At 35.6% G+C, this 14,713-nt stretch overlaps 1 protein-coding gene across 43 annotated transcripts in view; it reads right to left on the bottom strand.

The window, feature by feature from the left end:
• Positions 1–14,713, bottom strand: part of dab1a (DAB adaptor protein 1a) — a 696,745-nt gene that overhangs the window by 124,602 nt on the left and 557,430 nt on the right. For all 43 annotated transcript variants that reach the window (NM_001040685.2, XM_073933221.1, XM_073933212.1 and 40 more), the window contains 1 exon segment: positions 4,589–4,728. In NM_001040685.2, the coding sequence (NP_001035775.2) occupies positions 4,589–4,728 (140 nt within the window).

Consider the following 14,713-nt stretch of genomic DNA (forward strand, 5'->3'; position numbering starts at 1 on the left):
TTGTGCCTCAAAGTGTTTTTTCCTTCACTTTCGTCAGTTGGTGAAATTTTTTCCTGCCTGCTGTCGCCACTGGCTTGCATTGTTCGGGACTAGTGGAGCTGCGCATCGATGTATTTGCTCTTCAGTGTTTGGACTTTCAGCAGTGGATATTAAACCAAACTGAACTGAAATAAACTGATTTAAAGGTGCAGTAGGTGATTGTCTTCAGAAGCATTTTTTGTTGTGCTGGTTGAAAGTCTCTTCACAGTCTAATCACAGTAATGATTAAAGTAAATGATCTAAATGTATTTATATGTATTTTTATGTTTTGGGTAAGGCATAAAACTCAAACATGTGCATTCAATTAAATAGAGTCAGGCCGACATCTCTCATAATTCCGATAAGTAGGCCAAACCGTCTGTCAGCAAATGCAGATTTGAACAACTGCGCAGCCTTTTGTACGCAGCTCCGCCAATCGCCACGCCTTCTTGAGAGAGAGCACGCACGCGCAATCGATAAAAACCTGCTTAATCAAAACTTTTCAAAAACCTGAATCAATATTGGAGTTATCCTTGCATGCTGGAAAAATGGATGACACAATGTCTGAAGGATTTCTCTTAGACAGGTAATGTTTTGTTTTAAAACTGTTTTAGCTTCATGCAAAGCTGATGTAATGTTAGATTTTGTTGTTGCAAATGAGTTATATCTTCACGAGGTGTTGTTCAGCCACTAAAATCTTCTGATGAAAGATTGATAAGACTATTTTCAGTTTCATAAGGGACCTTTCACAGCATCGATAATGTAGATTTTAATTAGTTTAACAACAAAACACAAGTAAATACCGCTATTCCGCCTAGTCTCTCCCTATATTGTTTACTATGCAACTCTAAATATTGGCTTTGAAAAAGCATGTCAGTTTGGCTTGCACACCCCCGGACAAGCACTAGTCGCTTTTAACACATGAGAGAGGGTTTGAGGAGGTGTGGCTTTAGACGGCAGGGGAGGGACTGTGATTCAGAGAATTATTCTAAGCTGTCAGCATTGTGGAAGATCACCTACTGCACCTTAAACTCTGAAAACCAGACTTACACAGTCTCAATCTACTATCATCTTAAGCTGCTTTGACACAATCTACATTGTAAAAGTGCTAAAAATAAAGATGAATTGAATTCAATTGAATTTGATCAGAAAAAATTTGATGAGAAACTGAAGTATGATATGACGTGAATAAAACCGTGAGGCGGAAAAGACAAACTACAAGCTTTATATGTTTATATCTTATAAGTGCTCATGAAATTGTCACCGTTTTGAAGCACACTATCTTATATATCCTTAAAACGAACAATACTGATATCTAAAAATATACTTTTGTTTCATGGGACATTAATGAGTCCATATTCTGTTTGTATAAATGAGCTAGCAATTCATGTTTTTTTTTATAATTAATTTAATGGAATGCCTAGTTTGTACTGTTCACCCACACACAATTCACACAGGACACGATCAACTGTCAACAAGAGGAACAAAAAAAAAAGAAAAAGCGACATCATTCAGTAACAAATGAGTGATAGAGAAGCTGAGAGCTGCACGAAGAGGAAAAAGTGTCACCCCAGATGGTTGCGTGTCGCCTCTGCCAGACTCCGTCACTGCCACGAGAAGACATCACACTGCAGACGCTTTTGCACTTTTAATTTTTTTTTAATTCAATTTTTAGAACCCACTCATCGCACCAGATTTGCAAATCAGAAATGTGCAATTATGACAAACCAAATGTCGAAACTGGCTTTTGAATAAAAGTCTAAATTGGTTCCAAGGTGTGCGTTTGGGTGTGTGGGTGTAAACGTGGGCGTTTCTCCAAAGCAGCTGGAGCCCTCCAGCCTTCCAGTGCTAGTCCTCGCCAATCAGATGTGCCCATTTCTTGATCTTCTTTCTGAGTGCATCCGTCAGTCTTATGATGTACGTTAGCACACCATTATGCATATCCATATGTGCTGGCGGGATGATAAATGAACTATTCTAATGCCAGTAGCTGGCAGATTGTGGTGAAAAGAGCACAACTCTTGACATTTCTGAATCGGATATAGAAATGTGTGCATACAGGAGCAAAAAAGAGAGAGAAATAGAAGATCGTAATTTCTTTTTGCAATCCAGTGCAGTTAAGGGAGGAAGTCCATAGCAAAAACCATCACATGATGATTGTTATGCCTTTATCAACGGGGGATGGGGATTATGCGAAAATACTCGAGTCAAACTGTTGTTTAAACTCTTCGTAGGGACATAAAAGGTGAGAGAGGGGAATAAGAGATTAAAAATGACACCGTGGGACTCATTTGTTTGCTAAGGAGTGGAGGACTGTGGGAATATGAGTATAGATTATGTGTCTGGATGAGTGAGAGGTAAACAGCTCTGATCAATAGCAGTCTGGACATTCCAATCACACCAACATGCAAATCAGATGATGGAATTGCCTCCCTCTTTCAAACACCAATCTGATCTCTGCTGAAAAGAGTACAATTTATAGCGAGCTTAACGCTGATTTTCCAGACATCAAGACAACATGTATCAATGTCTATTTATGTGTTTCAGATGTTGATATGCATACACAAAGAGAGCAACACACATTCACACGGTAGTGTGACCCCCTGGTGTTCATATGGCTCATTACACAATCTGATGGATGTGGTTTGTTCACCTTTATGTAGGTATATAAATGAGGGTTACCAAAGAGACTGTATCATAGGGGCGGTTTGCACCTGGTCACTGCATGTGTTTAGATCGGATGATGTGAAAATGGTTCCTTCTACATGTGGTCACATAAAAAATAACAAACGGATATGATTTTGATCTTTAAATCCCACATAATATGCAAATTATACATCTTTTTTTTTTTTTTGTAATAAACATTAAAACTGTGTTTCGATATTTATTTTTAGAGTTATATTACTTTATAATAAACAACAACAGTCCATTTATCAATGTATGTGTTTTTAACATATTGTAATGTGATATAGCTGGGGAACTAAACTGTATTTATCATATTATATTTACTTTTTATTAATTACTATTATTGTTATTTATCATAAGTTGTGTTACAGAAATGTAAGCTATATATCTTATTCAATAGATTTATGTAGGCTACAGGCTTTGTGGTTCACTAATGTTTCAGTAAAACCTCATTCAAAGCAGTTGAGGGCTTATTTTTTACCTTTCTAATCGAACGAAGCAGTCTTTTTATTTAAATAATTTTTATGCACTATTAACAGAAATAGGCTTCTTAAGGTGCATGAAGTGACTTTGTTCTTAAACTGGGATTGTATGTTAATTTAACAATCAAATTTGATAATTTAATGACTGGTCAAAAATATAGATCAATCAAAAATAATAATCATAAAAATAAATAAATTAACAAAACAAACATACTAAACTGTAATAAGTGGCATTGCATTTTGCATTAGCGCTGTTATATATGACTATGAGCTCTATTTTAATGATCTAAGCATAAAGTCAAAAGTCCATGGCACAAAAGCATTAAGGGTGTGATAGAATGGTCTGCACACTGGTGCATGGTATAACAAAGTTGTGCCTATTCTCTTAATGAGTTATGGGTGTGTTTTGAGTATAACACATTAAACTAATCTCATCTCACATTCGAGTCTCATCTCACATTCATTTTAGAAATCAGCTGCATTGCACCAAGGCACATTTGCTATTATTATTATTATTATTATTATTATTATTACATGGTGGACTTTGTAAGTGGAAAAACTGAATGCTTCACTATTGAGGAAAGTGCTAGTGAGACCTGCAGTGCGAGGATAAATAACTAACCTCCTCCATTTGGCCTCTTTAGTTTCCTCGACATGAAGACATGGAGGTAGTGGTTTTTACAATTATGTAGAAAATAATAATTTTTGTAACATTTTAATCCTTACATTTTTTTTCAAATGTAAAGATATTTGTGTATTGCTGTATATCATGTGTGTATTAAGCAATGTGTAAGTGTTTGAACCTGCATAGACACATAACTAACACGGTCTGCGTCGAACTTTAGACCAGCTTTTAGTTAGTCAATGGCACGGTCTATTTCATTTCCTAAAAATAGCAACATGCCAACAATGCACTCTAACACACCTTCTTTTTAGACCAGCACACCCATGAGTCCACAAAGCGGCGCAAATGCATTTGCTATTTAAACAATGTGGCACAAAACGTGAAAATAACAGTTGCGCTGGCCGGAACATAGCAACAGATGGTGCCATACACGTCTTGTTCCTTATTGCACCTGACTGGGTCCCATGTCATATAGCCTATAACAAGTCATGTTTCTATTTTACATTTTGGAAGAAGAAAAATGTACATACATGGTTTCAACAACCAAATGCAATTAGATCTGTCCAGTTACATTTGAAATGTGCCTAAGACCACCTCTTGAAGTGCTTTGATTAATTAGATTTAAATACATCTCAAATTTGATTTAGAAGGCATTTACAACTGCCATTTTCACAGTCGGACAGACATCCAATCAAAGAATAGAAAAAAAAACCTGTGAAGTGACAAAATAAACAGCCACACACTATTTTAAAAAGAAGTCAGTGAAATCAATACACACCTTGAGTTTCATCATTGAGTCCTGACAGAGTTTGTCTCCTCTAGCTGCAGTGACCTCATCTATCCCGATGAGCTTAGCCTTGTAACGAACGCCATCTCCCTTAAAACGCTTTATCAGAGCTGCTTCACTGCGGTCCTGCCCTGGAGAAAGAAAAAAAAAGAGAGGGAGACAGATGAAGCATTAAGTCATTTGATGAATTTTGCATATCTGCATCACATCTCCTCCTCCCTCCATCTACTATCATCTCAAAACGCCATTACTGTTCCCACAGATCAGCACAATCCAGCCCTTGCAGCAGACAAAAACCGAGCGATATTCTAATAACTTGTATTTAGCCCAGCCCAGATCCTCATATTTCTAACACAGTGTTCTGTTTGAGCGGTCAGATCTTTAATCTCAGTCTAGTTGTGGAGTTCCAGCTGGAATTTGTCAGCGTGAGCCTGAGGGGCTGTTAAAAAGCCAGGAGGTTTAAAATCAACCCAGAGCTCTGAAAGCCCTCTCTAACCGTACGTCGGGCGCCATATTTACAGCTCAGAATGAAGGTCAAGCCTACTGCATGTGTGCAGCCATAATTGAAGGTATGTCAGGCCCTGGGCATGATGGAGAAAGGTTGGTTTCAAAGTAAAAGTGCTGTGTCCAGGTCTGGTGTGAGGTGATAGGAGGGATGAAAGCCAAACATCTACATTTTTTCAGCTCACACATCAAAGTAGATGTCTATCAGCCAATCGAGGCTTTGAAAGATCAAGTGGTTCCACCCACACGTTCATCGCAAGGCCTATAACTGGATAACTGGAGCTGCCAATCGATGAGCCTCCAAGGATGTAGACCAATTAACTAGCTCGTGCTCAGTGAAGCAAAGACAAACAGACCCAATTAGGTCCGAGTCGGCGGTTTGATCAGAGGACAAAGGCAAACACGCACTTACCAGGACACACATACAATTACTGAGGCTTAATTGATAGCATATACAAGAGGAAGGGTGAAAGAGGAAAATGTTAAAACGATTGGGACAACACCATCATTCAGTCAACCAACCAACCTCCATATCTGCCTCTTTTGTAACTCTTTCTATCACTCTTAGATTGACTTATTGTCATGGTATCAATAGCATATGACTTAAAACCTAGATGGGGACTGTTTTCAGGTGCTGCGTAATCATTGCTAAGATTTGATATCTTTTAAATGAGATGCTAATGGTCTAATATTATGCTAAGCTAAGATTAAAGTGCTCCCGCCAGGCTCGAAGATCAGCTTTAACTACAGGGAACTTGTACAATGAGCCTATTAAAAAAATGGAGTGTTCCTTCAAAAGGCACACACACACAAAATGATTAGCAATGTATTTAGAATCCGTATTGTGTGGCCTCTCGTCATCTGATTGATTCCGGTTCAATTTCTACATGGAGCAGTGAGAGTAGGACTCCCAACTCCTGTTGATGTTGACACTGGTTTAAATCCCATTTACAGTAGGTAAAGCAATACCAGTTACACTTCTTTTAGATGGAGGCTGCTAATTGTTTAACCCGCATATGAAATACAATATTACACTAGCATAGATGAAATATTAGCATTAGAATACAATACCTGTCAACACTGGGATGTGAAAATAAGAAATACTGTATGGCCACCATAATAGGGGATTCCCATGACTTTTGCTTTCCATCAAATCACATGTACAGAATCCGTTTAGGAAACAGCGTCTATTTATCACTATGGAGCACGTCAGCTGACAGTCACGCACTGCTATATGACTGTTTTGAGGATTGCATATGGAGGGGAGACGGCACTTTTAATGAAAAAGGAAGGGTATTGCGCAGTGTTTACATTTATTTCTGTGTTTTTATGCCTAAACAAAGTAAAAGCACAGAACAGACTCACATTAAAAAGAACAAGGGTGGTTCGGCGGTATGGGTTGAGGATAGGGAGGCTCGGGTCTTTAATGTTTTTTTTTTGCCACCCTTCAGAGAAAGACTGAAATACGTGAGAAATACAGGATAATACCTTTACGGGATGATAGTGGGATATAACTGTAAAATACGGGAGAATCCCGGGAAAAACGGGAGGGTTGACAGGTATAGAATACAAACACACTCACTGGAATAGGCAATTTATTATTGAGCGAGTTACTTTGTTTAGTAGACTTATTAGTATAAGTCTTTTTCTGTGTCCCTTGTCTATGTGAATGCTATTCACAAAGATGTTCTAAACAAGTTTGAACAGTGGAATTCCTTTACAAAGATCTCTTAAACAATTGCTTGCAACAAAAATTTTAGCTATTTGTGTTTCTGAATGACTATGACTGTAAAAATGTGAGGTTATTTACTTAAAGCATGGAGAGAAAATAACTACAATTTATTTAAGGGAATATTTGATGAACATGTTTTATTTGTTGGATATATTATTCTGTATAAATCAGAAAGCAAGAAAACTCTTGACGATGAATAAAAAACAAAGGAAACTTGACAAAGGACTGCATCAGTGGTGCAAAGCTTTGGAGAAACTACTTCAAGAAAGGGCAAAACGTATTATTCAAAAGACATTCAAAGTTTCTTGCAAGACCTTTCACAGCTGTCACTGTATCCTCTCCTCATACGTCAAAGCTGAAGTGAAACCTTAAATGGTCTTTGGTTACTAAGCTGTATGTTTGGTGTATCAAATCCGTACAATATGACATGCTCCGCACCCTTCTTACAGAATTCATGGACAATCTGTGATATGTTATGACCCATCCTGCTAGTCATCAAGCATCTACGCAATCATTAATCTATAGGAGTGCTGAGGAAAATTGCTCAGGGCTTCTAGTGCAACATATATCAATAACACTGACACAATGTGCCATTATGCTAAAGCAAGAGATGAGCCATAATGAATAGCACGTCTACGTCCTTCACATGCATAACACATACATTAGGCAGCTGACGAAGGGGATCGTGGTGATTCATGAGAGTTGATGAATTAACAACTCTTGAAGGTCACCGCGAACATGATTGAAGGAATTCGCTCATCTCTGTTCAATGAGCAGCCTCCAAAGTCATTCTGGACCACACTGACTTTCATTATATGGACAGGTGAAAATTTATTTATTTTGGATTCCACAGAATAAGTTTCCATCAATTGTATTAATATGCATTTCTACTTTATTTGTAAGCTAAAATACATGACTAATATGGTATAAATATGCATTAAAATGCTTCTCTTATGACCACACGTTTTTTTTTTTTATCTAGTTGGGATCCAACCCTCTCATGTAATTACCTTATACATCATTTTTCGGATGAGTACTCAGACACTCACAGGGGTGTATTGTTTGAGGCCATGATTGGGAATTTCTAGGTGGATGTTTTCTGGTAAAAATCTTAGTAATTTGAGGGAACCTTTGTATCACAAGTCCAACTCTCTAATCATTAGCTATACTCAGTGGTGTAAAGTATACAAATACTCAAATTACTGTATTTAAGTAGGCCAATATATTGACTATCGGCATAGAGTTATCGGTTATCTAAGAAGTTATCCAAAGTATTATCGGTTATTGGTATAAGTTAAGTTATTGATATTGGTTATAGGTTTCAGTCATTGAATTGCTGTTTGGATTTTGGTTAGCGTTCAGTACATTTATTTATGCTTTTTATTGTAAAGGAATATGTAAACAAATGTAAACAAATCTTTATGTAAACAAAAGTTGGCCATAGAAATAAATAATCAATTCAATTCAGACTTGTTCATTATTTGTGTTTGTCTTTAGTTTTTACAATCAGGCAGAACAATTAGAAAAATAGTATTAACAGTATCAAATAGTATTATTATTTTTATAGGCCAGTATATTAGCTACCAGCCTCCAAATCTAAAGTGTTATCGGTTATTGGTATCGGTTAAGCTAATGATATTGGTTATTGGTATCGGTTATTGAATTGCTATTTGCATTTTGGTCAATGTTAAGTCAATTTATGTAAGCAATAAATTTTCATCATATAAATTGAAGTTGGTCATAGAAATGAATAGATTTAATTTAGAATTGTTCACTATATGTGTTTGTTGTTAGTTGTTGTCGTTGCAGTGAAAATAGAAAAATAGTATTATCGGCCTCCAAAACTAAAGCGTTTTCGCTTACTGGTATTGTTAAAATATTCCATCTTGGTTCATCCGTCTATTTTTGTTTGTTTGTTTGTTTGTTTATACGAATGCAGGAATTGTTTTTCAACATAGATTATGTGCACTTTGTTTGTATTGGATTAAAAAGTTGATCCCGGTCAATTGTGCGCATACATATTTTTCAGTCTGCGTTTTTAACATTTATGCTCATCTTGGCTTTTCCATTAAGCATTTTTATACAATATTCCAAAACATGCATAACACTAGTTGAAATGAAACAACTATTAGGCGGCCTCCTGTAGCATTGTCCAATTTAGTTCAGATTAATGAAACCAAAGCGCAAATGGAACCAAAGAATTACATTCTAAGATGGATGTCTGTTGGTTTGAAACAGCGTGAGCGCGAATAAAGACAGAATTATAATTTTTAGTTGAACTAGGACTTTAACCTGTGCTCCAACTCCAGCTCTGACAGTTTTCAGAGAGCTCTAGAAAGCAGATAACTTTTAGCCATCCCTCTGCGGCAAGGATGGGAAGGATAAACACTCATTTATTTCCCCCAGTTCAGACTGCTGCACCTGCAATGCTGCTTATTATTGCTGCCTACCTCAGGGACTGAACTTTGGCGGTAAAGAACTGACCGTATGAGTGTGTGGGTGAGCTATATCTGTGCCAGAAGGCTGCCAACAATACTGTCCAAGTAGAGATGTCTTGAAATGAGCTCCATGCAGCAACACTTTACCCCTGCAGGCCTCCAAAGTCCTCATTCAGGCTGAGGACAGCTCACCGATTCCTGGAGAGAAGTCTGGATTCTCAGCCACTTCCACGGCTATTCAAAATGAGGGAGCTCTGGCAGAAAGCTACTGTGAGCTGTTGACATTAGGTGTAATTGAAGGAGGCCACAGAAGCTTGAACTGCTAGTCACAGTTGCAACCGTAATACCCAGAAATAGAAATTCCATAAATTGGAGCCAAACTCATTTCAGAAACATTTCTTCCGGACATACAAGAGAATTGAGAAATAAACATAACATAGCTGCTGGATGGACCTTGTATGACCAAAGCCAATTATTTTCAGGAAAATAAAATAAAATAAATTTATTTTATTGAAAATAAATGAAAATTGAAATTAAATTAAATTAAATATTTTAAATTAAATTAAGTTAAATTAAATTAATTTTTTTCATTTTCTTTTCAGCTTAGTCCCTTTATTAATATGGGTTCGCCACAGCAGAATGAGCCATCAAATTATAAAGATTCATGCAGCGAATGCCCTTCCAGCTGCAACCCATCACTAGGAAACACTTATACACTCTCATTTACACACACACATACACTATAGACAATTTGGCTTACCCAATTCACCTATAGCGCATGTCTTTCGACTTGTGGAGAAAGCCCGGATGAAACCCACACCAACACAGGCAGAACATGCATCTTCTTGCTTTGAGGGATCGTGCTACCAACTGCGCCACCGTGTTGCCCTAATTTAATTTAATTTAAAAAATAAATAAAATGGTCACCAGAAGTTAAAAGTGTGAATTATGACTTAAAGTGTTAACCAAATTAATAAACTATTTATATAAATGTAGTTGTTTTATGTTATGTCATGTAAAAGCTGATATCATATATCATATCTTATAAAAGTTGAAGGTTGTTGGAAACAGTTTGAGATTCCAGTAAAGCTACCCGATTTAGTAACAAGCTGACTTTTTATTGTTTCAATATTTATGCAAGTTACTGACATGCATAAAGCATGATAAATGACGCATGATATGAAACAATTTTTGTTTTTTCAATAGTTAAATCATTTATGAATAAAATACAATTTTGAACAAAAATGTACAAGATTTATGCATAATAGTGACAACATAATATTATAAATAAACAGCTAAAAACTAAAAATTAAATTAAATTAAATTAGGGCGAAGCAGTGGCGCAGTAAGTAGTGCTGTCGCCTCACAGCAAGAAGGTCACTGGTTTGATCCTTGGCTCAGTTGGCGTTTATGTGTGGAGTTTGCATGTTCTCCCTGTGTTCGCGTGGGTTTCCTCTGGGTGCTCCGGTTTCCCCCACAGTCCAAAGATATGCGGTACAGGCGAATTGGGAAAGCTAAATTGTCCGTAGTGTATGAGTGTGTGATTAATAAAGGGACTAAGCCGACTAGAAAATTAATGAATGAATGAATAAATTAAATTAAATTAAATTACATTAAATTAAATAAATGAAAAGTTTAGATGCAAAAAAATAAAAATAAAATAAAAAATTATTTTACAATGAGCATTTTTTCATCCTCTTATATTTATGTTTAGTAATTTCATGTCAAAGGTGATGAAAATGACAAATTATTTGCCATTAAAGTTAAATTACTGAACCCAGAGATAGGACAAATATGACAAAAAAAGTAATTCTGAAAATAAATAAATAAATAAATAAATAAATAAATAAATAAATAAATAAATAAATAAATAAATAAATAAATAAATAAATAAAGTAGCCATGCACTGATTAAATGAAGTCACCTTTTCCCCCACTGGCACTCAACAGTAAAAGACTTTTACTGTGCAAATGAACCAATGATCCACAGAGAATGAGCTAATGAACTAGCAAATCAGAAATTGTCCAATGAACCACAAACACAATTAAGTCAATTAGCTATCAAAAAGAGCAAAACATTTTAGCAGAGGCAACAACAAAGAGCAAAGCCTATATAACTTGCAGGCAAACTACACATTTCAAATCAAAGTTTAGCTTATAATCATTGAATCCGTGAGCAATGTTTATGAGATTCATTTAAAAACACATTTAGTTAAATACCTAAAGAAATAAATGATCTAATAAATAAGCGAATGAATAATAAAAGGGGTAATGTAGTGGGTTTTTTATAACCCTGAACTTTTGAAAAACAAATCTGAAAGCACACAGAGATTTAAAAAAATGGTTTAATCTTAGAAGGAGACAGAAAGAACATGAGGGTCGCTTATCTCACCCACTTACACACACACTTTCTCCTCTCACACTTGCACTGGTTTTATTAGTGCTGGGCTGGCATCTCCCTGTGGCATTGTGTCAATGCCAGCAACCACACATCGCCTAATGACTCCCTACAAGACTTTTCATTTTCTTACAGCACAGCTCTGTCTTTATTGAATTAAAGCTGCAAGCTGCTGCCGACTTTAAACTTTCTCTCCCTCTATCTCTCTCTATCTCTTTCTGCGTCTTTTTATTTCATCCGTGGTGTCTGCTTTTCAAGCCTTTAATCTCTCTGTGTACTTTCTCTCTTTATTTTCTACTTTATCGGACACATAGATCAATACAATTTACATCTGTACAAACACTGCTGGTTCTTCAGTACAAAGTCAACGCTGAAATAAAATAAAGTTAAATGTTGTAACAATACCAGTATGTCCGCGTACATATTGTGCATATATTATGGATGAAATAATAAATTAATTTAAAGCTACTGACATATACTGGCTGATTCGAATGTTATCAGTGGTTATCAGCTGATAGATATGGACCAGCAGGGGCCTTATGCGCTTACTGGTAGGCTCAGAAGGCTGTTATCATCCATCAACATGGTTAATCAGCTATGTTATATTATAATCAGCTTAATTATTTATATTATTTATTAAATTTTTTCATTATTTGTATTTTATTAATTTCTACCCCAACCCTTACCCCAACTGTCACAGTAATGTAAAAATAGATCTAGAGTCTTCTCTATTAGTATAGCTGATTAACCATGTGGTTGGATGGTAACACCCTTCTGAGCTTACCAGTAGGCGCAGAAGGCCCATACTGGCCCATAATTATTAGCTGATAAACAGTGATAACGCCCATTGAACCAAGTTATAACATTCGAAGCGGGCGCATATACACATATTTAAGCTTTTGCTTTATTTGCTTATTTGTTTATCTATAATTTTATTAAATTTATTATTTTTTTAGATATACTTTGGTGTAATCTAGACCAAATTACATCTAATACAGCAAATGTATCACTTCTAATCAATTCAGTTGACATGCTATTATTATTATTATTATTATTATTATTACCTAGTTAGTTTTAATATGTCATTATAAATATGTACACAAAATTAACATTATAAATAATGAATAAACGTCTTAAATAAATGTCTTAAATAAATGTCTGTGCATCCTTTTGTTCACTCAAAAATAAATAGTTATTAAAATATATATAAATACATTTAACTAACTAGATAAATAAATAAATAAATGAACAAACTAACAAACTAACTAAAGAACAGATGAACAAACAAACAAATAAATGATCAAACAAACGAATGGTTAAATAAACAAACGGTCAAACGAACAATCAAACGAATGAAATAACGGTTGAACGAACAAAAGTTCAATTGAAAGGTGGAACAAACGAACAATCAAATGAACAAACTAACTAACTAACGAACAAAAAATAACTAAAACAATCAGACAACCAACCAACCAAACAAACAAACAATCAGACAAACAACCGACCAACCAAACAGATACAAACATACATACATACATACATACATACATGCATAATATACATACATACATACAAACATACATACATACATACATACATACATAAACGCACGCACACACACACACACACACACACACGCACGCACACATACATACATACATACATACATAAAACGCACACACACACACACACGCACACACGCACGCACAAACACATACATACATACATACAAACATACATACATACATACATACATACATACATACATACATACATACAGTTGAAGTCAAAATTATTAGCCCCTACCCTTGAATTATTAGGCCGGTGTTTTTTTTTTTTTTTTTTTTTTTCACAATTTCTGTTTAACGGAGAGCAGATTGTTTTTAACACAGTTCTAATCATAATAGTTTTAATAACTTATTTCTAATAACTGATTTATTTTATTTATTTTTATTTTATTTAGCTTTCTTTGTTTATCTATTTACCTCTATTTAACTCTTTACATACACTTCATAATTACAATATAATTGTTAAGTAATAAATAATCATGAAATAATATTATAAGCATAGCTTCTGTCGAATCATTTTTTTAATCACACTGAGCTACAATGCTACGGCGCTATCTGGATTTAGCCTTGTTTGGTGTTGTAAACCTCTTTTTGTGGGATTTATTTATCCTTGAAGAGGAAAAATGGAAATTAATTAATGCTCCTTCTGAGACCAGAAGCGATAGTCGTGTCGTCGTTTGAAGTTGCTTAAAAATGTCGAGTTCGTTAGACTTCAAAGAATCGCACAGTTTCGAGCCTCGGTCGAATTTAAATCTGATAGATCTTAAATCCCCCTCAAGTGAGATGCAGTCGAGAGACAACACAAGAAGCCGCACACACAAATATACACACGTGCACATAAACGTGTCTGAGCAAAAATATATTGTTGATGTAGGCCACTGCTGACGAAAGCACTAAAGCAGACATTTGATGGTTTATTTACTGTTCCTTCAACATTCGCATCATGAAACTGACTTATAAATCTGACTACAGGTTCACCTATTGATCTCTTCTAATGACCTGACGTTCATTCACTTTCTCCTCAAGAGCGGGAAGAACAGCTAATACAAAGAAGCTTCTGCTAATCTTATTAGACTGATGGCTGGGAAAACATCAAAGCGTGCGAGATAGTCATCAGAAAGCATGTGAGCGCATCTAATCAGCCTTCTGTAGGATGGACAAAATGGGCCAGTTCTCCACGGGATGCACTGTATTCACACAAGCGCAGTGCGAACGGGCACGTGCATGCTTGTTTGCCAACCCAGACTCATTAGAAACACGTTACTCTGTCTATGTTTTTGCAAGGAAATCTATTTATGCAGCAGTTTTTAGGTGAAATGAACACTAGGGGCAGTAAATTACCAACAGCTTTTGTTCTTTTCACAGTAATAATGATGACTATGGGGGGATAGTATTAAATGAGACATTTGATTTAATAATATATTTTTTTTACTTAATAAGCTTATTTTTTGTTTAGTTTTTCAGTTTTGTTTTGTTT

Source organism: Danio rerio, chromosome 20 (assembly GCF_049306965.1).
Source record: "Danio rerio strain Tuebingen ecotype United States chromosome 20, GRCz12tu, whole genome shotgun sequence".
In the NCBI taxonomy this organism is placed as follows: Eukaryota; Metazoa; Chordata; class Actinopteri; order Cypriniformes; family Danionidae; genus Danio; species Danio rerio.